At 32.1% G+C, this 25,186-nt stretch overlaps 1 protein-coding gene across 4 annotated transcripts in view; it reads right to left on the bottom strand.

The window, feature by feature from the left end:
* Positions 1-15,981, bottom strand: part of LOC118187968 (polyadenylate-binding protein 2-like) — a 47,251-nt gene extending 31,270 nt beyond the window's left edge. For all 4 annotated transcript variants that reach the window (XR_004758038.2, XR_004758037.2, XM_035358284.2 and 1 more), the window contains exons 1-4: positions 15,853-15,981; positions 5,118-5,228; positions 2,732-2,837; positions 303-370 (exon numbers count right to left, since the gene is read on the bottom strand). Coding sequence is in view for 2 of the 4 variants with exons in the window: in XM_035358284.2 (XP_035214175.1) it covers positions 303-370; positions 2,732-2,837; positions 5,118-5,228 (285 nt within the window). In the remaining 2 variants the exon portion in view is untranslated. The remainder of the gene's footprint in view (positions 1-302; positions 371-2,731; positions 2,838-5,117; positions 5,229-15,852) is intronic.
* Between the last annotated feature and the right edge of the window lie 9,205 nt (positions 15,982-25,186).

The following is a 25,186-nucleotide window of genomic DNA, read 5'->3' as shown; positions in this document are numbered from 1 at the left end:
TCTCCAGATACTCATCAATATGATAGTTTCACTGACATTCCAGAAAGCGGTCAACTGCATATTGGGTATATAGTTTACTAGTGAATCAATTGTGCAATGCATTATGAGAAGTCCTGATTTGCCCTGCTCCACAGAGGTAGGAGCATTCTAATTCCAATTCGACAAGAAGTTAATGTTCGTTTGTGAAGTGAATGAGCTATAATAGCATTCTACACTTGTGAACGGGACTTCATACAAGGGTCTACAGTGCTGCTTAGTAGAGTATGCAATATTTTTATAGAATAATATACAAAATGACTTACATTCCCAACATATATCGATCGAGAATCTATTTCCATTTTTTCTTCATAAGTGAGGGCAAGAAGAGAAGCTGAAAATAAATTTATCATAACAGAAATGGGTTACAAAACATGAAACATTACAAGGCTTTCCATACAAGTGTTACTCAGATTACTCAAAGACAGTCAGTTTCAACTACAATCTTCCAATCACAATTACTTAAATATGAAAACAGATTTTTAGTCAGTACACATGTGAAATTTCTTGCTTATAAAAACAGATACAACTGACAAAAAAATCTATTTTCAGTTTTTCTTCTTAATAGATGACACAGAGACCATTAAAGAACTGCACTATAAAAGCATGAGAAATTTGCAGCAATGTGCAGCTCTAGAAGACATTTCATATGAATAATATTTAAAAATAATCATTTGCATTTATGACCATCAATGCCATTAAAATCTGAGATTAACCCTTAGTTTTGTGGAAAAGAAGTATTTTTAAAGCCAGAACTCAAGAATTTCTTAGGCACAAAGACTTACTGTGAGGGAAAGCTTATTCAAAGCTATAGGATATTAGAGAACAACTTATAAAATACAGCATTACATGAAATAAATACTTTTACAATGATCTATGATAAATCTGTTAAAGTAAGACTTTGCTTTTGGTAGAATTAACAGTTAACATACCTCTAAGAAAAAGCATGCAATTTAAGACAACTCCAATTTTATGAGACATATCCTTTAATAATCAGCAGATATATCCAGATTGTAGAAACTGAAAAACCCAATTAAATTATCTGAGATTTCTGCCTTTCAATTATCACGTAAGTAGAGATATTTGCATTGTAGCCATGAATCAATAATATGAGCAAAAAATTTTCCTGAGGAGGAACACCCACAAGTTCCTAATTTTGTTCAAAACTTATATCATAATAAGGTTGCTTACTTTAAAATTTTACATTAGCATGCTAACTTCCATTTGATTACTATTAATTATGCTTTAAATATTATTTGGATTAATTTTTATGAATATTTCTTGGTATATTATTTTTGTCTTTTACCAAATATATGTCAAAGTGTACTTTAACCTTTTCGTGATGGCGCTCATTTGTTTAAGACTCTTGTGCGGGACGGAAGGGAATCGAAGGCAGTCACTGTACAGGACGGAGGTTTTGCATCACTAAGCCTAATTTTATAAAAAAAAAAATCGGAAAAAAAAGTTTAACTTCTAGTATCATAATTTTTGGTATCATTTTAGATTATTACTTGAGCGTTTATATATATGACAAAATTAGCCCTTAATAATGTTTTTTCCTTTATTTTACATAAAAATATACTTAAAAATTTCCTTATCTTGTAAAATAATTTTCGGAAGCGCCATTCAAATTATTCCAAAGTTTTAATTGATAAAATCCATCAATAAGTTTAAAAAGTTAAATTAAGTTTAAAATTAATACAACAAAACAATTAAGACTATTTACAGTAAGAAGTAACAAAATTTAAAATGAAGACTGAGTGTGGTAAATCTCGAAGCATGGAGAAGTATCACTTTCTAATTCTTAGAAAAAGTATCGCTTTCTAACTCTTTAAAAAAAGAATCATCACTCTCATCTGCGTTAGTAAATGGTTCATTAACCATACGAGGGTATTCTTCCTCTGATAAATAGCACCTTTTCGCCATAATAGACTGGAGGTGAGGCTTTCCGAAATAAAAAGAGAAGAAACAGAAATATAGCTGAAGGCAATGCAAAACGTAACAGAATTCCACATAATAACCCTAAAAGACTGTATATAGTAGAGGGGGAAAAACAGAATAAAAAAGGGAATTTGATATAAATCAGACACACGAATATTTACATTAGCATGCTCGCACGCGGCAATTTAAAGAGCCCACCTCTGTTTATGCTTTCCCTTCCCCCACCCTCGCAACAGTTGATGAGTAAAATACCAAAGTCAGACAGAATATATCAAACTCAAGGTCAGAAACCTAAAACTATGTTCATTTCAAAAGTAATGGACATAAGATGCCATCTAGTAGCCTTCAGAAAAATGTTCGAGCTTAAAATGCGTATATGCATCATCCGTCCTCTGAATGCAATCTCTAGTGATGCGTGGATGGGACGTCCGGCTGTAAGATACGTTCTTAGGTAATGCGTATATGGGACGCCCGTCCTAAAAAGGTTAATAACCGCAAAACTCAAGATTTGCGAGATGTTAATATAGAACATTGATCCTCTTATTATTACTAACACCAAATATAACTTCAATTTTAGCAATTAAAGTTCTGTGTGTTTACTACAATACACAGGAAGATCATTAATTCCCCAATGCCTGAAGAAATTGCAGCAGCTTCCGAATTACCAAGATAATAATGCCATAATATTCTAGTGCCTTACAAGAATGAATAATACAATTTACTTATTTATTTATGTATGTTTTTTAAACCTAACCTGGGGCACTCCCATGACTCAGTTTTTCAACTTCACTCTGCATCTGCTTGATTTTTTCAGCTTCTTCTTCCATTTCTTTGACGCGAGCTTTAATCATTTCTAAATCCTGTTTAGCAAAAAAAAAAAAAATTATATGTATTTAAAAACATCGCAAAAACATCAGCTGATCAATCAATACATACAAACACAAAATATAAATACATATGTTCATAATTAATGATTAAAAATAAATAAATGAATGTTTTCTATTACAGGACAACATGATGGTACATTTTTCCTAAATGCAAGATCTTCAAAGTTAGCTATTTCAACTAACAAAGAACTAAAATAAAAGAACTTCATAAATATTTTATGTAGAATAGTTTAAAAACAAGCATGCTACAAGAGATGATAACAATTGGAAAATTTTCAAAACAGCTAGTTTACTTAGTACAAGTTTTCAAATTATATGTGTTATGAAAAAATATTTCTCTAAGGCATTGATTTTCAAAGTGCGGGGTGACAGGACATCTGAAGGGCAGCAGACGCGTAAGCGGTACTCCATCACCTGAATGCACTGCAATACCGGCAAGCTCGAATCTTAGTCTCCTAATTCTAATCTTCATATGAAATCAGGTGCTATAAAGATGATGCAACTACAAAATCTGCATAGCTCTCAAATGAAAAAATAAAGAATTTTTATAACGCGATAGATTACTGTTATCGACGGAGCTCATTTATTTAAAATATATATATACATACATAGTGCCATAGGAAGGGACGTTTTTAACTAATTTTTCACCATTCAGTAGCGCAAATAAAAAAATAAATTACTTTTGTTCTATTTTTAGCAAGGAATGTTATAATACAAGAATTCAATCTTTTTTACTAGAGTACAGCTTTAAAACTCAAAATAACAAGTTGCTTCATATATATCTTCCATTTTTTTATCATCGGGACTTCGGCGATTCCAGATTATAGATTATCAATTTAAATCTGGTAAGATGGCATGCAGAAATTATAAAATTAAAAATATAAAACCGTAATTTATGAAATAAAGAGCAATTATGATCTAAAGGGTATCAAAATTTACAAAAAAAAAAAAAAAAAAAAAAAAGCTTAATATATATTTATTTACTTTATTAAACATTTCTTTCAATGTAAGTTGTTTAAGTTGCTTCGTTTTACACGTTGTGGTTCCCTCCCCCCCCCCAAAACACACATTTCTTTGGCGCTTCGAGTTCTACTCTTCACGCATGCGCGATAAGAATATCATCTCTGCGCAACTGCAAAAGAGATTTTTTGACTTCTGTTTTTACAAGTTCATGTATGCGTTTTACTTATCGCTGAAATTCCTGTTATTTATTGCCATGTACATATTTTGATAAATTCAAGAATTTATTTTTCTAAATCGGGTGTCTAGCCATTAATCAGACCCCAAAATGTGCTAATACTTTTTCTTTAATTCTATAAACAGACATAATTTCTTGTTCAGTTACAAAGTTCCGCTGTTCAAGTCCTGTAATTGCTGTGCCGAGAATACCGACTAACTTGTCAATCGAAATATTTTCTTTTTTACTAACCTCTCTGTCACTTTCTTCATGTCTTTATCCACTTTTTTCAGCAATTGAACTTTTTGTTTGATGGACATCAAAACATGCTTTTGCTTTGTAGATCTTTTGGCAGCTCCAGAATCGGAAACTCTTTTTGACATAATCGAAAGTTAAAGCTTACTTTTTATAAAACTGCTCTAGTTAAAAAAGGTCTGCAAAAAATAATAAGTCGGATAAAATTAGAAGATTAAGGAACAACGCAATCTGCAACATTAACTGAAATTGATAATTAGATAATTTTAGCCTAGCTTATATCGTTCATTATACATTAAACACACATGCATAAACGTATTATGTGCATGTGTAAACGCATATGCAGATGCATAAAAGTATCACGTGCATGCGTAAACGCTACGCATGCGCAGAAAGCTTGTAGCTTTGAGGTCTGGATTATAGATCATTCCGGATTAAAGATTTTGTACTGTATTTACTTTGGTACCGCTAATTGCAATAAAAAAGGAAGGTGCACACAGATGTTATAAGAGTCCCATATACAAAATTTCAATGTTCAATGGCTAATCGTTTTCGTGTTAAGTATATGAAAAATCCAAGAAAATGTCAAGAAAAATTCACTTTGAGTCATTTTACAACCCGTTTTGGAATAAATAGTCTTTTATTCTGTCCCACCATACAGGCATCACACAAAAAAATAATCAGAATGGATAATTCTGTTGAAATCTGATAACCGAAATTTTTTGCAATTTCAATTGCCTTACTTCACAGAAGGAAGTAAAAAATGAATTGCATTTATAAATGCTTGGTAATTAAGAATCTTATATTAAAATGTGACTCACTGGGTCATCTGTTTCATCAGTCTGATTTGTGATGTTCAGATCATCTCCATTTTGAGCACTGTCATTGGCAGAAGCAAAGCTATCATCTGCATTTACGTTTTCGTCGCACATCTGAAAGTACATGAAATATTCATAAACCAAAACATTAATCAAAATAAAAAATACTATTCAGTTCTGATAGATGTACAAATAAAACATAGTTTTTTACACTACATTAAACAGAAATTAAAGCAAAATATTGCAACTCAATATAATGCACTAATCAACAAAAATTTCTCAATTTGTTACTGCTCTCCATGTATTTGAAATTAGCCATAATTTTCTCTTTTGAATTTAAAAGCCTGTGCTAAATAAGTCTTTAAAATTCCTCGGATGACAAACAGTTTCTTCAAAAATATCTTATAAATAATTATTTAGTACTTGGGAAGGATTTCCTATTTTCATTTCACCTATTCAAAAGTATAATTTTCCTTTCTTCCCTTATACCAAAATTAAATGCAATGAAAATGAATTAGAATATTAATTTTATAATATATGTCCCACAGCTATATTTCTTTAATATTTCATTAGGTAGGTCAAATATGAAAAGATTTAATATGCCAAATGTTGCTATATATATGGCAAAATTTACTGCGACAATTTGCCTAGCAGGGTTCTTTCATGAATGAGCTTTCTAAAAAAAAGTTTGATTTATAGCTGTTAGAAATACGAAAATCAGGGTTTGTACACATTTCCGCACAAGGAAATTAAGTACTTTTAAGGACCATTAATGAAATGCATTATTATTAAACATAACTTAATTAACATTAATATTTTAAGAATAAAATTAATTGTATGAAATTTATCAAGTAGCATTAAATATTTTACACTCATAATAACTGGACATATCTGAAAGAAGATAAGTGACATTTTAGTTACGTTTTACTAACAGTTAGCTTTTTTTTAATGCCCCATTTTGTCACATACTTGCTCAGTCTAGAGGTTTAGTAAATAGTAAGTAGATTTTATGTCAAGCAGCATAGGTTAAAATGAGCATTAAAATCATAATCAGCATGATTCATAACAAAAGACTGGCTGTTGTCACCGCTCCTGCTCGCCTATAGAGAGACCTACTGATCAGAGCAAACCTGAAAAGCCTGATGTAGGCACAGTTAGCAAGTTTTGAAATTTAGCTGACCTTGTTAGTGGTATAGCTTCGTGTAGAGTTCCAGAGGTTGTAACTCAGTTAATATACTTAAGGTTCTATTAAGCCACTAAAGCATTAGCGGTGATAAGTTATTTTGCATTAAGTCTCACTAGATGCAAAGAATAAGCTTTACATGAATTTTTATATTTTTGTGTTTTACCTTGTGACCACGGTAAAGGTTTAACACGTTGAGTCCGGGGCCGAATTTGCTGTCTTTTCTATTCAGCTGGCAGCGATCAGCCGGTGGCAATATTGCGATCAAGTGGTGCAATATTGCCGACTTAAATTATTCATAAATTATACAAAAAAGGAGACACGCACATAAAGTAGGAAAGTATTGTTCGAAATGTTATGATGACAATTCAAAACTATTTGGATGCAAGATAGCCAAAAATGTTACCAAAATAGTTGTTTCATATTGTAATATGTGTAAAGCAAAACCGTATTTTTGTTTAGAATGTTTCAATAAATTTCATTAAAACTACATTTGATCACATTTCATTGAGACTATACTTATTTTTTAACTTTAATACTGTCGGTCTCGCGGACCGTCGCGAGCCAAACGAAAATTCCAGTGCCGGTTCCCAGGGACCGACGCCAGGCTCAGCATGTTAACGAAAGGCAATAACTTGCTTTAATATAGAGAGATAATTTTTTTAAGAGAATGCATTTAATTCAGAAGTCAAACAACAAAAATCAGCGTTAATTTACAAAATTTTCACAGGACTAGTTTCGATGGTTTTACCGAACCATCATCTTCAGCTGCAAAACCGCAAATGAACAAGATAGGAAATAATGTTTAGATAAGGTAAGAAAGCCTTGACAAGAATAAGCAAGTGGCGCCATCTGTTGGCAAAACCAGAACTAAAACATAATTTCTCTAAAAGCCGAAGGCAAATTTGGATTGGAATTAGGATCGTTAACTAAAACAGAAAGATTTTTATGAATGTGAAATGCCTCTAGAAAATCCAGTTCTCCAATGGAAGATGTTTTTTGAATAATTTTGGCAGCAGAAAAATTGAAAGTGTGATTTTCGGACCAACAATGTTGAGCAACAGAAGACTTCTGTGTTTCCTTTTTTCTAACATATGCCTCATGTTCTTTGACGTGAAATTTTAAGGCTCTCTTAGTTTGGCCAATGTAAATTAAACCGCACTGGCAAGGAATTCTATAAATACCCCAGGAATTCATATCCGGAATGGGGTCCTTGAGTATAGAAGTTGGAATTTTATTGATGGGAGAGTAAACAACCCGAAAGTTAAATTTCTGCAAAATATGTGCAACTTTATAGCTAATTGATGGAAAGAAGGGAATGACAACAGAATTTTTATAATCTCCTAAAATAAAAGTGTGGCTTTTAGTGTGTTGAGATGAGAATTTTTTAACTGCTTGATTAATAATGTTGGGTGAAAAGCCCCTGTCAATAGCTATTGCTTTTAAATAATTTAGTTCTTCATCAAGGGCTAGTTTGGAGGAGCAAACTTGAAGAGCACGGAAAACATAGGAATAAAATGAAGCTAACTTTTGTTTAGTCGGATGACATGATTTAAAGTGTGGTGGAAGGCAAACCGATGAAGGTTTACGGTAAACTGTAGTACTGAAGTTGGATGTGTTACGTGTGACCAGAATGTCGAGAAACGGAAGAGAATTGCAAGTCTCAAGTTCAAAAGTGAACTGAATAGCAGGATCAATAGAATTCATTGTTGAAAGAACTCTATTTAAATCATCTTTATTACCTTCAAACAGGGTAAAAGTATCGTCTACGTAGCGGAACCATGCCGGGAAGTTTAAAGTTTCAAACAATTTTGATTCATAATAATGCATGTAGATATCAGCCAGGATGGGACTGAGGGGGCTTCCCATGGCTAATCCCTCAGTTTGCTTGTAATATTTATTTTGGAAAACAAAATGTGTTTGTTTCAAACAGAGTTGAGTGAGAGAAATTAGCTCATCAATTTCGATGCAAGAGAAATGAAATTCGCGAAGTCTGGTTTCTAGACATCTTAATGCACCCTCCACTGGGACATTGGTGAATAATGATTTTACATCAAAAGAAACCATGAGTAAATTACGAGGAGAAATGTTTTTAACCTTTTTTACAAACTCTATTGAATTTTTTATGGTGTAAATGTTATTGTCTAATAGAGTGGAAAATCTAGAAACTAAATATTTAGCTAATGGATATGAGGCAGTACCTAAATTTGATACAATAGGGCGGAAAGGAATACCACTTTTATGAATTTTGGGAAGAGCATATAATCTGGTACAATTCGCAACAGATGGGATAAGCGAATGTTTTAAGTTGCTTGAAATGATTTGCGAAGATTTAATCGCAGTTTTTATTTTGGATAAGTCCGAAGGTGAAGGATCTTTAGGGATCGGATTATATGGTCCTTCGTTTAAGAGTTTAGTGACACTATCGATGTAAGTTTTGTAAATTAACGCTGATTTTTGTTGTTTGACTTCTGAATTAGTATTTATTCGGCGTGTTATTGTGTCTTAAGAATGCATTTAGTTATAATTAAATTAGGTATTAGATAACCTTAGTCATTATGGATTTACATGGCCACTATTAAATTAAATTTAGTTTTTAATAATATTAGTTAAAAAACCCTATTAATATCACAATCTCATAAAATTTCACAGTTTAAAATACATGCAACTTATGACATTGACTTTTAAACAATATTAGGATAATTACACATTAAAAGTTACAAAACATAAAACTCAACAAAATAATTATGCCTCTTTTTAATTTGAAGGCCTACCCAGACATTTTGGCTAATTTATATCAATTTCCTTCTCCTTAAGCATATTTTCTAACAATTAGAAATTTGTTTCAATATGCAAAACAATGTTTTAATTAGCTTCTGTGTGTTTTATCTCCTAACTGCCAACCTCTCCACAATGTACTACCTATGAAGGTTTACTTAATCTGGTAAAAGTTAAATAGACCGAAACCCCCTTCCCCGACAGATGTGATCAAATTATCACTATGTCTGAAAGTGACTATAAATCAGATAATAAATTTAAATAAGCTTCTTATTCAAAAAGAACTTGGAACATATAGGCCTGATCTTATGCTAACAAAATCGATTACAGTTTGTGGTCATATAATTAAACAAGAGTCAAATTCAAACTAAAAATATGGACTAGAGGTCAAAGACGATACAATTTAATTTCAATTTAATCTGGTTCAGTAACTCTATTGTCATAATAAACTCAAATGTCAGCAGCAGTAATGGAAAGACTAATAATTACAAATTATCAGAGCTGACAGAACTAATGCAGGGGAGCAAGTGGAGGTCCGAAACGCACTCTTCTTACACTTCAAAACCCTCAGTTCAAAAACTGTCTTGTGAACAGTGATTTGCATTCTGATGAGGAAATAGAAATGGGAAATTATAGTAAGGCTGAAATTGTAAATAACTGGGTAATTTACATAATAATAATTGTACATATCTTTGAAGAATAATTTTCTTTTTCTCTTTACATATTTAGTTTCTTTTTTCAACACGCTTCCTTTTCACTTTAACATTTTGGCATTTAATTAAAGACTTCTGTTATTCTAAAAGACTAAATGCATTTAAAGTGTATGGAAAAAGCTGCTAATTTTATTTCTTTAGTACAGTCAAAAGTCATTAATCCGGACTCGTCGGGACTTCGGCGATTCCGGATTATCGATTTTTCCGGATTATAGATCATCAGTTTAAATCTGGTAAGATGGCATGCAAAAATTACAAAATTAAAAATATGAAACCGTAATTTATGAAATAAAGAACAATTATGATCTAAAGGGTATCAAAATTTACAAAAAGAAAAAGCTTAATATTTATTTGTTTACTTTATTAAACATTTCCTTCAATGTAAGTTGCTTCGTTTCATGTGATAATACTTTCTCTTTAATTCTATTAAACAGACATAATTTCTTGTTTAGTTACAAAGTTCCGCTGTTCAAGTCCTATAATTGCTGTGTTGAGAATACCGACTAATTTGTCAATCGAAATGTTTTCGTTTTCAATAACCTCTGGGTCACTTTCTTCACTATCGGAAGCGAATTATAATGACGAGGAACTTGATTTAAATCATATCAAAGACGGAGTACATCGAGACGAAATACTAAACTTAGTACGGAATTATAATCCAAATAATATAAAAACATCTGCTCTGAAGATAAGGATAGTGTTGACAGATCAACTTCCAATCCGCGGCGTGAAATTCATGAACAGATTTCGGATTTCAAAACATACTTTCGCTTTGTAGATACAAATTACATATTAGTAAATATATATCGGAAATTCTATTTGACATAATCTTTCTAATCTATCATAATATAATAATGACGTTTCTGCCCCCACCTCTGCCGCAGAGCAGCGTGAAATTGATAAACAGATTTCGGATTTCAAAACATACTTTCGCTTTGTAGTAAATATATATCGGAAATTCTATTTGACATAATCGAAAGTTCAAGCTTACTTTTATAAAATTGCTCTAACAGTCTGCAAAAAATAATAAGCCGGATCCAATTCGAAGATTAAGGAACAACGCAATCTGCAACATTAACTGAATTAGATAACTTTAGCTTAGCGTATAACTCCGTTAAACATTAAACGCGCATGCGCACAAACATATTCGCAGCCGTAAGGGTCTTACGCGCTCTCGTAAAGGCCTGTGCGCATGCGTGAACGCGAAGCATGCGCAGAAAGTTTGTAGCTTTGAGGTCCGGATTATAGATCATTCCGGATTATGGGTGTCCGAATTAACGACTTTTGACTGTAATACGAACATTCAGAAGAAATATGAAGTACATTTGGTAAAGTCTGGTCACAGAGCTGGTGTGGCATAATTTTTAGAATTTAGGGACACACTGAGTAGCAAAATATAGAAATGGCAAAACTTTTAGAATTTAGAACAGGCATTGGAAGCAGAATACAGAAAGGCACAAAGCAGCAGAATTTAGGATCCACAGAGACTGCTTCAGGTGGCAAAATGCCTAGTGCCAGATCTATGTATGATGCATTAAGACATATTAGATGAATCTTTTGAATTGTCAGTTTCCTTTATTAATAAAAAAAATTCCTTTCTATAATGCCTTTCTATGTGATAAGATTAAAAGTACTTTTGGTATTTTCCACGCTTGTATCTAGTGAAAAGTAGAGAAAATAAAGGGAAGATAAAAATGTTAAGTAAGCGGTTCTAGAATCAGAAGTAAAACATTCAACTATTATGTTTTCATTGTTCTTCCAGATGTTCTCCAAAATGTAAGAAACTGCGTGTTACTACCACGGAGACATTTTTAATTTTATCACATTTTTCTGGAATCTTAAAATCGTGGGTCTATAATTTTGCCTTAAAATCTTTCTAAACTTTCCAAGCTTCAATGTCTAAAATTCTAAAGAAAAATTACCCCTACCAATTCTGTAACAACAAAAAGCCAGAAATGTTTTTTAAAAAAATCAGAGGAAAAAAGAGCGAAATTAATTTTATAGAGAAAACTGATGCATTTTCTGAGAAATGGGAAAAATTTTTACCATGAAAAAATTAAAAAGACCTTTTTAATTAATTACATGGCTATTTTGCTTTTCCTGAAAACTGTTTTGTACACTGTGCTTTATAGCATTATTCCTTGCTTATTTTTCAGATTCAAAAAATTTTATAATATGTGGCCAAAATGGAACTTTATAATATGACAGTGAAAAATAAAAATGCTTTATTTTAATGTTACTTCTTAAATATAATTCCAATATTTACCATTATTTTAATGAAATTTATCAATGTTAGAATGTTCTAAAAAAATCATTCAAAATTTCCAGATCTCGGAATTACAAATTTTCTATAGAAACCGATCTTAAAATCGTCAAATTTAGAACCGTTTAATAAAAGAATTCACATCCCCAAAAGCGGAAAGTTGTTTGTTTGAGAGTTCTTCATTACAAAAAATTAAATAATTTTGAAATGCTTATGTTTCACTTCTTGCTCAGAAAGTCGAGTATCCCACCATTATTTATATTACAAATAGGAACAAATTATAACTCATGAACCCATTCAAAAAATAGCCATATTTGTCTGTGAATCGCCAAAAATATTCCTGCAAAACACTAAATCACACCCAAAAGTGGCAGTCGTAAAAACAGACAGACATTTCAGATGATTAAAATTAAGGACTTCTGCCAATTTTGGCCAAAATTAAGGACTTTTAAGAATCAAAAATCGATTCCAAAAAACTTAAGGACTTTTAAGGACTCTTAAGGACCGTACGAACCATGGGAAATGTAGTTAAATGATATTAATAATCAGCACAATCTATAACAAATCTAGGATTATTATATATAGTAGGTTTTATTATTTTATATTTCTTTCAAAGTAGTTAAATAATACTAGATTTATAGAACATAAGACTATCAAGTTACATTGGCACTACTAAAACACTTTGAGAAGAAATGAACTAAAATGTTTTTTCTAACTCACTTCTTGTAACCATAAAAATGCCGAAGACGAGTGCACATCAGCCACATAATATTGTTGCATTTTTCTCTCTACTTTTTCTGACACCAGTTGTTACGTTATTTTCTTCCTTCACGTTCGTACGGGGTTCGTGTAGATTTGGAGTGAATAACGACGACACTTTATGCAGTATCGAAACACACTTTATTTGCCAGTATTATCAGGACAGCTCCAAAACATGTTTTACAGCCGCCGAAGATTACCATAAACACGCTGACATGATCAGCGACACAGCCTTCAGGTTATCAGGGTGTCATGGTTGAGACAGCTTCCTGCAAAGCAGCCGACTCTGCTTTCCGGAGAACAGCTCCCGACTCTGCTTGGCCATTCTCGGAACTCCACACTACAAGTCGCGATGCACTCGACGACACACGAGCACAGCTCCTGACTCTTCGATTCAGTCTTTCCCGGAGCTCAACACGCTCTCTAGACGATGCACTAACCGCGATACACTAACACTTCTTCAGTGGACTCGACGACCCACTCGGCACTCGCTGATCGGCTGTCAACTCGATCGTCTCCACAGGGATTGACTTGCTAGACGAGGCACACACACTCTCCCTCTCGATGAAGCACACTTACTGACTGCGGACCAGCAGGGTTTATATAGCTTTCGGCTTGTGTTCGGGAACATTCTGGACTAAACCGGTAAGAATTCGTTCCAGAAGGTTCTCCAACCGTCCATGGTATATAGCCAAATGCCACCAAATGTGGTAACCCTTCCCTCCTTGCTATTTTATGGCAACCCTAAAACTGCTTTGCAGGGAAGCCATCTCACCGCGCCTTTACATTTCATAACAATATTATATCTATGATCTTGTTTTTTATTACTATTAAGCTTTTGTATGCGCTTGTAATAACATTAATGTATTTGTTACTTATATTATTTTAGTTGCAGGTAGAATATGTTATTAGTGTTAAAATCTACATCATATTATTAATGGATATATCCCTCATGACAACAACTAACTTTTGGAGACTCAAATGCTTTGCTGAGTGCACATAAGGTAAGCTGAATTTTGCTATCTTTATTCTTCACAGATTGGATAATTTAGCTTGAGAAGAAACACATAAAGCTAAGATAGAAATATTGTTGAACTTAGTTTACATAATGCCTCGAAAATTTCTAATTTTAATATTTTATTAGAGTTGAAAGATCACATCTTTGTTTTTAAAATAAATGCATGACAGCCCTTTTCAAAACTTACAATACAAAATAAAAAATAGATAAATACAAAATGAATATACAGATCTAAAAAAAAATTAATTAAAGAAAGTGAGAAAGATGAAAGAAATTTAAGTACTTTTCATTATGTAACATTTAAAAATTTTAACTAATTTAAATTTATTAAATTATTCATCTATATTTAGGGACCAAATCATTTGTTGATTCACTTCCTTAATGCAATTCATTCCTTTTAAATTTATTGGTTTGAGTGATCCAGTTTTGTATTTTACCGCAACAGATTTGAAAATCTAGGATTTACTGAGCAAACAGAGACTGTGTTCAAATAAGCATTTGTAGAAAGTCAACTATTTGCTAAAGGTTAATTAATTCTGCTACCTTCGATCTGCAAAGAAGAGAAAGGAACGTGATTTGAAAACTCTTGCATTTCGTTTTCACCAGTCCACGATTTATTTATCCCTGGTAAAAGAACTGACTTCCATTAATTTTTGTGAGGAGGTTCAATTAAATTACAACAGGATTGTAGAGTACAGCCAAGTTGTATCATTTATGGTAACCTGAGTAGTTGAATGTTATGGAAACCCTATTATGCTAGTTTTATTAAAACAAAACTAGCAGGTTGCTGTAGCAGGGTTGGTTGCCAAATTTTTGCCAAGTTACCATAATCCAAAGATTAACAACAAGCCTACGTATACATGGATAAAGTTAAAAGAGTGCGCAATGCCATTTTTGTGCAATTCGGGGATTTTTTTTTAAGTGAAAATAAGTCGATGTGTACATGGATACCGAGTTTGTGGAATTGTTTGTCTTGTTATTTTACTTTGTGTAGCGGCGATTTTTGGCGCAAAAATCGCTGCTTCGCAAGCCAAAATAACGAGTCAAAGAATTGCACAAAATCGATATCCATGTACCGCCAAAAATCGCCAAGGGGTACCCTAAACTATACTTTTACCGAAACTGTTCCTTTAGCATCTCTCTTGATGATAATACTGAAGTGAATGATGTCGCAAAACTTGTGTTTGTTTTTATGTTGCAACTGTATGTTATTTTTTATTTTAACAAATATGTATAGAAGATATGGTTAAAGATGGATATGTATAAATTAAATATTTTATTTACATTGATGGAATAGTTACATTTTATTTTATATTAATAAATACCCTTAAATGATGTATAATTAATGCATAATAAAGCTTGAAATCTGTATTCTTGACCTCTAGTCCCCAAGTCTGCATGCATAGCTGCAGGAATTAAATTATTTCAAATATTTCCTACTGTGCAGCATTCAGAATCATATTGGTAGATTGGTTTGGCACACCACAGCTACAAGGTTGCCGACTTCAGATCTAGAACATTCACTGAACCTTATCACATGGCTATGCTATGCTCCATTTTTGAAACCAGAAACAAATTTTTTCACATAGATGTTTTCTAATGAAACCACATATTATAATAAAAATTAACAACAAAAGTAAAGGATTATATTATTTGGCACTATTATTTTTCTTAAATACTTGTGAGCAATGTAAAATTCTGAAGTTATTTTTTTCTTCAAAAAAATCGATACTGATAACGTTAAAAAAAAAACGTGTTGCACATGTAAAGATAAGTCGGAACATACGTTTGTTACATTCATTTAACTTAATCGTAAAAATAATGATAGGGATAAAAATTTTAAACATATACGAGAAATAAAAAAATTAAGTTTGATAAATTTACAATCGGTTTTGAACACAAGTCTTAACTTTAATAAAAATATATCAAGAACAAGAAATCTACATATAATGAATATAAAAGTATTTAACCATTAAATCTTCCAAAAAAGGACTAATCAGAATTTAAAAAAAATAGAAGCTTACCTTGAATAGAATTATGAATTACACTCTCTTGCTAATTATGTCAATCAGCCACCGGTGTTACAAGCAAATGGCCGGATTTCAAACCTTACAGTTAGCCGCTCTCCCGCAACCGCAATCGGAAAAGACGCCACGCGTATATTTGCTATTACTTTAGCCTCATAGTTCAATTTCGGATAAGGTTCGGAGAACAGCCTTGACGCCAAAACGGGGAAAAAATATATTATACAAAGAAAGGAAATAATATATTTCCGAAATAGTCTTACTCTAAAATGAAAATATAAGCTACAAGGTTTCTTGAATATTTGCCTTACGAACTTCTCCATTTTATTAGAAATCCTCAAATCTTGCAACACCACTGGCTGTTTAGGAATAAATGAATTTCACTTGGATTATCGTATCTGGAGTATTATCGCATACTTGGAGGGAAAAAATCAAAGCAAAGAGTCATGTATTCCCAAAAATTAGCATATTATTATTTAAATGTAAGATAATTTGAAACTGACGTGAAATAAATGCAATTAAAAATGCATACTAGATTAATGAATAAGATAATGTAAACGCAAAAGAAGTTTTAAGGAAGTAAAAAGTAAAATTTGCATTCAAGCAGTACTAATTTAAAATCTTTGGGCCCTAGTCTGGACACCATCGAGATGGAAGAATGGGTCTTTCTTTGCGATCCTAAATTCAACATTCATATTAAATTGCTTTGAGTTCAAGAAATTATTTAAATAGTTTTAATTGTACAGATATGAATGTCAATTTTGAGTAGTTTTTAGAATCTGCCTTATAATTCAAGTTAAATCTACTTTTGGATATTACATCAGTTTTGCGTATTTTTTATTCATATTTAAAAAGCATTTTTGTTCTTATGTGATTACGGCAAAGCTTTGAGAGCTATCTGCCTAAGGTGAGGGTTGCCTTCGTAGATGACTTTCTAAGGGAACTAGCTCATATACACGTTGCACATTGGGAAAATCAAGAAAATGCCCATGCAGCCAGCCCGTTCGTTGGATTCGAACCTGGAACCAGTGTTCAGCGATTTTACCGCTCGGCCACTGGCGGATGGATTTAAAAAGGGTACAAAGAGGAATATATACTGCGCAATTGCTTTCACTGCATATGTTAATATATTTATAATACAGTTATATATATATATATAGATTGATTGCGCATGCTCGCGCCATGTTGGTTTGTGCTTTCTTCGGCTCCTGAAAATACGTTGTTTTTTCTGGTAAATACTATTTTATAGCTTTTTATTTTGTGATATTTTGAAGCTAATTGTGTTCCGGTTGTAATATTATATCACACTTTATGTTTCTGAGACTATTTGACGAACTTATGGACGTTTGCATTTTTATGTGTCTACGCGGCTCGTCGTGCTTTGTCTACGATTTTTGGATTATTATTTCTACGATATAAAAGGTATGAAATGATTATCACACTGTAGGTACGTTTGATTTCTACATTATTCTACTGTTTTAAAAAGGGTACTGATTGGATAATGCTTTAACAAATTTGTCAAGAAATTCAGACAGAGCCATTTAAGTCTACTGCTATATTAGCAGATGGACGAGCAATTTTAAGTTCTTTAGAAACTGTATTAGACTCAAGTAGAGTCACGAATATTTCAAAAGGAAAAATTATTTCTATGGCATATCAAATTTATGATTTATTGGTTACACAAACTTTTGATAATGCCATCCTTAAGGGAAGGCTTGAAGAGCAAACAAAAATGTTATCGAATTTTCAGCCACTTTCATTTGCAGCAGTGGCAGATCCAAAACGTTTTCCTCAGGAAACAATACAGAAAATACGAGATAGATCTACAAGTAGAAATAGGTCCGAAGAATTCCCAGTTCTATTCTATCCAAAAAAGGAAGGAACTACTTCCGAGGAGGTCAAAAACAAAATTGTAAACTCAATTAATCCCACCCAGTTACACATTGGTGTTAAAATACTAAGAAAAATTAATAAAGGAGGTGTTCTAATAGAATGTTCCAAGGCTTCTGATATTGAAGCCTTGGAAACAGAAGTTAATACAAATGATTTGCTTAGAAACGATATGGTAATTCAACGTCCTGTTAAGAAAGATCCAAAAATTATTATTTATGATGTAGATTCTGGTCTTTCTCGAGATGATCTTAAGATTATGATTAGAGACCAAAATATGGTCTTTGAAAATGGTGGTTTTGATTTAAAATTTTCGACAAAAAGGTAGAAATAACAAAGTACATTGGGTGGCCAGTGTAGATGCTAAGAAATATAGAGAACTTATAAAAGCAGGAAAACTTAGCATAAGATGGTCTCGTCTTAGAATTAAAGAATTTTTGAAAGTAACTCAATGTTTTAAACGTTTAAAGTATGGGCACTTTAAAACAAAATGCCTAGAACCGCAAATATTTGCTAAGTGTGGTGAAGTTGTGCATAAACACTGGGAATGTAAAGCTACTCCAAAATGTATTAATTGCAAAGAGGCAAATGAAAAATATAAATTGAAGCTTAGCGTTAATCATTCTATCTTAGATAAAAATTGTCTTTGTCACAAACGACAAATGGATCTTTTAATCAGTTGTACTAATTATGGATAGTAGACGTGACGAATACTTTAAAATGGTTCAAATAAATTTACATCACGCCAAAGCTGCTGTAAATCAATTATATATTGAAACTATTAAAGAGGCTATAATATAGCCTTGATTCAAGAACCTTATGTAGTGGATAATAGAGTTCGGGGAATCCCGATGAAATTTCGAACTTTTTGTGACAAAAATTATCCACGAGCGGCAATCGTTCTGTTTGACAGCTCTCCAGCAATACTTTTGAATGCTTCCTCGAATATAGTGGCTATCAAAATTATCATTAATAATAGAAACATAGTTATTGTTTCAGTGTATTGCTCCCCTAATGATGCCTTGAATGACTATTTATATTGTATTAACAGTATTATTGATTCGCATGAAGACTCGGAAATAATTATTTGAGGAGATTTCAATGCCAAGACTTCCCTATGGGGTCCTTATGATTACTCTTCTTAGAGTGATCATAAGGACCCCATAGGGATCCAAAATCCCATAGGATCCAAAAGGTGATGCTATAACTGACTTCTGCTCGACAAACAATTTGAATGTTCTTAATAATTCTGCTAGCCCGGCTACGTTTTTCGGTGCCAGAGGCAAAAGCCGGATAGACCTTACCATTGTAAGATCTTCTTTTGTCTTGAACTGGTCTGTTTCTATGAATATATCATGTAGCGATCATCGCTATATTGAGATTGGACTTTTAAACAACTTACTTAGAGAGAAGAAATTTGAACGTTTCTATATTTGGGATCTGACTTGGCTAAATTTTCGTGCAGAACTGTATAACTTTATAAATAAAGTTTCCGAAGAAAATTTAGAAAATAATTCTGATTTAAATATTTATATTAAAGATCATACCAATTCAATAGTGGATATCTGTAAGAATCCACTATTGAATTGGTATGATTATTGAATTAGAAAAATAAGAAGATGAACAAATTTAAACAGGTGCACTGGTGGTCCGAAAAACTGGCTGTTTTAAGAAGTCAAGCTCGACTGTATTGAAGAAAATTCAGAGATGTTATAATCGTATAGAGAAAAATTTGTTAAAGATTCAATATAAGAAGAAATTAGCTGAATATAAACGAGAAATCAACATTAGTAAAAATTGTGCTCGAGAACAACTATGTGACACTTTGAATATTCATCAACCTTTTGGCATTCCTCACTATATTGCTGTTAATAAATATAAACCAGCTTTACAAATTTCCTCTTTGAAATATCAAGATGGGTCTTATACTAAGAATATATAGACGAGACAGCAAATTAACTCCTACAATATCACTTTCCTTGTGACTTGTGATACTACTTATGGTGATCTAGCATGTCATTATCAATATAGATCAGATTCTAGGATATATCCAGAGACTGTAAATGATTATGATTTAACTTTGGATGAAGTGAAATTTACTCTTAAAAAGTTAAATAAAGGAAAAGCTCCTGGTAAGGATGGCCTGACAATGGATATTATTTGAGAAATCTTTGAATGTAATAAAAAGTTCTTTGTTGCTATTCTGAATGAATGTCTTCGGAGGGGGACTTTTCCTGAATGTTGGAAAGAGGCTGATTTGGTTTTGTTCAACAAAGAAAGAAAGGATAAAGAAGATCCTTCCTCTTTTCGCCCCATTTGCTTACTGCCTTCCTGGGGAAAAGTGCTGGATAAACTCATGACACAACGGTTACAATATTATTTATTATCAAATAATCTTTTAAATAAAAATCAATTTGGTTTTATGCCGGGTAAAAGTACTACCCAGGCTATAGATAATTTAATTTCTAACATCCTTCGAAATAGAAGAAATGGTAAACATACTGCAATTTTATCCTTAGATGTCAAGAGCGCTTTTAGCAATGTTTGGTGACCAATTTTATTAAAGGAATTAAAAAATATGAAATGTTTAAGAAATATCTTCTTATTAACATGTGATTTTCTGAATGAAAGAAAAGTTTTCTTACATGATGGTAATAAGTGGCATCACAGAAATTACCAAAGGGGTTGTCCCCAAGGCTCAATATTTGGTCCACTTTTGTGGAATATTATTGCTAATATAGTTTTAAACTTAACCTTACCACAAAATGTTAGTATACAAGCTTATGCTGACGATTTCGTTTTATTGGCCACGGGAAGGCCTTGCCATACTATTGATAAAGCTTTAAGTTTCGCCAATCAAGAGTTGGAGAGGTGGTCTTTCCATGTTAAACTCAATATTGATCCAAAGAAGAGTTTTCTTTTGGGTATTGCCAAAACTAAACTAACTAAAGCTGGTAATAAAATTGTCGATTGTTTCAGTGAGATCTTCTCAGCTAAAGATTTTGACTTTGAAAAAGGTTTAGACATTCATCCAGCTTTGTTGAAACAGTTGAATTGGCATAAAAGCCTCCTCAATATGACAGGCTACACGATTTTTACAGATGGACCTAAATTAAATGGTCATGTGGGGGCAGCCTTTTGTGTGTTCTCAGATGAGAAACTAAGCATACAAAGGAAATATAGACTTTCTGACAATGCCTCTGTCTAACAGGGAGAGTTAGTGGCCCTGCGAGAGGCCTTGTATTGGCTTATTTCTAATTCTGCGATAGATCCTGTAGAAATATATAGTGACTGCGAAAGTGCAATTGTTTCAATTACGGGTGTTTATCTAAGTAACGATCTAATTAAAGAGATAAAAGACATGCTCATTTTTCTTAGCGTTTTCAGAGATATTAAACTCTTTTGGACGAAGAGTCATATTGGTACCATTGGTAACGAGTTAGCAGATAGATTGGCAAAGGCTGCCACTGAAAATCACATTATTGATTTTGAAGTAAAGACTTCCTTTGACAGTTTGAAATCCTTGTTGAAAAGAAAAAGTTTGACTCTTTGGCAAACAAAGTGGAACGATCCAGATTCTAAAGGAAGATTCACTTATAATTTAATCTCAATTGTGAGAAAAGATGCCTAAGTGACAAGTATCTAAACCAAGCTTTAACTAATCATGGACACTTTCCCTTTTATTATAATAGGTTTTCAATTAAAAATTGTGCCTGTCCATGTGGCATGAGTAATGTCGATATTGAACATCTGTTGTTTAGATGCTCTTCTATGAAAAATATTGTTCTAAGATTTATTCCAGATATTGCTAAATTTAATACTCTAAAGGATTTAAGTAAAAATACAGTGACTAAATTGAAATTGTCAAATTTCATAAAATATGTATCTGTAAATGAAATGAATGGTTCCCAGACGAAAGCCCACAAAAAAAGGCCCACTATGATACTTGCCCACGCGACAAATACCTACAGCGATGAAAGCGCACATTGATAAAAGCCCACACTGATAAAAGCCCACATTGATAAAAACCCACATAGATATAAGCCCACGCTGATAAAAGCTCACACTCATAAAAGCGCACATAATGAAAATGGACTTACAGTTTTTTTATTACTAAAAGTGTATTTATAATTTTAATTATAATAAAAGGAGTATTCAGATCTGAATTTTAATGTCTCAAATATATGTCTGTTTGTATATTTTATCACTACTTTATTATTTAATTTACTGGGTAGAAAGCAAACTTTCTGCTCTCTGATTAAATGATTAGCTATAACGTTTCGATGATAAATCTGAAATTGCATTTTACTATTTCCTTACTTATTTAAATTTGGTATGTGTATGTGAATATGAAAAATATCATTGTGGAGTTTCTCACATGCTATTTTTAAAGTAATATGGCTGAGATTAAATATAATTATGTTTCATTATTAAAACTATTAACTTTTTAATTAAAAAACACTCAATTTTTTTAAAAGTTTTTCCTTTAGTTCCTTTTTAGTTTAGGAATATTAAAACAGTTAAGCACAATGAAAACTTGGCTAAGAGCTATTTTATTTTTTACTTTAGACTGAGCTTATTATCAAAGTTTAAACATATTTTTCATTGAAAGCTTTTTTGAATGTAATTAAAATTTGACGATTTCCTAGAGATACTTTCTTTTAGATTTCTGAATAAATTAAAACTGTCAGCTGACAGCCTGTCAGAAAATGAATTCCAAACGTAACCTCTTAATCTTTCAACTACAGCAATTTGGAATCGTGTTTTTAATTTTCATTTTATTTATTTATTTATTTTGGGAGGATGGAACAACTCTTAGAAGTCAACATACCTACAAATTTAATCCTCAAACTATAGTAATAAATATGTAGCATTTTATTAAAGTTTGCGAAGATTACAAAGAACTATACATATAATAACATCTAATAAAATTTTGTAACTAAGTAAATACATATTTATAGAGTCATCAGATTCCAAGTTCATCGTTTTTAGATTCTAAGTGTACATATTATATAAATTCATCATTCATTAAGTGTATTATGTATAGTAATAGAAAATTAGTATTAATGTTTCAAATTGTAATTTTTTAATAATTTGTCTTGCATTTGCTGTATATTTGTTCAAGACGTTTGGATATCAGTTATATAACATGAAAAATACACAGAAAGCAGCTAATCTTATATAACAGCTGATTGTGAAAGAAAAATTAAGTGCTCTTAATTACAGTTATAGTGCCTTTAAATCTCCCTATTGTAATAAATAGCCTTTTTCTAATTGAAATTAGCTTAAATTAATTCCGTTATCCATTAGCAAATAATTATAGTGAATTATATCTATTGACAACATTCCTAAGAAGTCGCCTTTTGAAAGAGACCTGTATTTTTTGTGAACATAAACAAACATTGCCAGTGAATATCGCATTTCTAAGACCACCATATATACAACCAAAATCCTTTAAAACCCTGATGGACATTATATGACAAAAATGGAATTAGATTCAAAAACACACTTCTTGAGCATGTTTGAAATTCATTATTCTGCTCGGAATAAAATTATCTAAAGGAAATGTTTAATAAATATTAGAACTCAAAGGATAAGTCAGGTCATAGTAGTTAGGGTCATTTCGTCTGACTAATATCTTTTCTTAATCATAAAGCGACATTTCGAACAGCGAATGAAACGGGAAAGACAGAATAAGTGCGGACGGCAGCAGACAAACGACACTATTTCGAACTCGGCATGAAAAGAGAAAGGACGAAATGGCACTAAGCCAAGGAAAGGCATGCCTTCGTGGAGGACGTTTTAAACTTGCTCGTATATATGTTATGCAAGGGGAAAACCACGAAAGTGCCCATGCAGTCAGCCTTTCCATCGGGATTTGAACCCCGGACCAAGCTACCAGTGTTAAGCGTTTTTACCGCTTGGCTGCTGGTGAGCCTTGTGCCTGCATGAAAAGCTTAAAAACTGGATGACTGATGCTTTCTTAATGTACAGCTTTTATTTCATTTTTTATTAATTTTTATTCATTTAACTAATTATTTATTTTTTCCGATATTTGAACTTTTTCTCATTTATTTTCAAAGGAACAATGTCTAGAAAGTTTTGCGAATCGAAAATAAATGATTAAGTCTTAGATGAGATACGTTCCACCAACCAAAAAAATTTTTCACGATTAGAATGTAATTATATGTCAGTTGCTATGCATACTGCTTATATCAATTATGCTTATCTCAATAAATGCTCAAAATTTTTTTGTCTTTTGAATTTTAATACATGTAATAATTTAAATTTTTTAGAAATAGTTCAGTTGTTTTACTTTTAAACAATGGTTTTGCTTCGATATAAGAAACATGTTTAATTAGTTCATCAAAAAGTTGTTAGAGACACTATCCAATCAGGAGCTAGCATATTTTTCCACTATGAAGATTTACTGCAAAAACAGTGAATTATCCTTTTAAAATGGTTAAGAAATATTTAAGTCTTATCTTAAAGACGAGTGAGAGTTTCATTAAGAAATGAAGCAAGAGAGTAATTAATTCTGTTTTAAAGAAAAATAAGTCAGAAATATATGTAGTAGAATTATTGTTACGGATTTTGTATGTAGTTGGCTATTTTTAGTAGAATTGAAATTAAAATTGTGCATCTCCCGCGTAATGCAGGGCGTGACGAGTTTTAAAGGAAAGCTGCTCCAGAAAAGTAAAAATACAAGCAAGAAAAAAGGACAATGAGGCTGACATTGTATTATTCCAATACATAATTAATAGCATTGATGAAAAGATTAGTGAAACAAGGCTTCTCAAATTAATTTAGTACTGCGCGCGAATTTAGAAACACGCATTCTAAAGAAATAAAAATATATCGAACTTTCCACAGATAAGGGTAATTTGGCCACCATAAACATATCCAAGAGCACGTCTGGGAGCATGTATTTGTCCCTGCAACCAGAACCACTAAAGGTAAAAGATTCAAAGCTAATCATGAAGTTTCTCATTCTGAAATTCCTCTTTCCAATAATTTTTCTATTTTAGAAAACTCAAATGAAGCTGAAAGTGATAATGATTTTGATCTTCGCAATAAGATGGCGAAAATTAATATCTCTCAAAATGATGAGACCAGGCTCAAAATGATGAGAGAGGCTCCCATGGATGACGCGCTCTCTGAAGAAGAACTAGTCAATGACAGCGCAGCTAACCCACAAGAATCAAGTGCTGTTGACCTACAAAATACTGCCAATGAAATGGAAGATTTTTTCTTTCCTAAGAATAATAGTGTAAGACCTCCTCCCATTGTAATTAGATATGGGAAATACAACTGGAACAAACTAAGAGAAATGTTTAAGGAAGCCCATATTCCCTTAAAACAAGGTAGAATGATAGCTCAAGATCATTATGCGTTAAAATTACAGGATATTGAAACAAGGTATTAATAACTGCGTTTTTAAATA

Source organism: Stegodyphus dumicola, chromosome 1 (assembly GCF_044657685.1).
Source record: "Stegodyphus dumicola isolate Sdum_Otavi_A_Nest chromosome 1, ASM4465768v1".
Lineage (NCBI taxonomy): Eukaryota > Metazoa > Arthropoda > Arachnida > Araneae > Eresidae > Stegodyphus > Stegodyphus dumicola.
The sequence above is the reverse complement of the archived record's forward strand: the minus strand, read 5'-3'. Positions and strand labels throughout refer to the sequence as shown.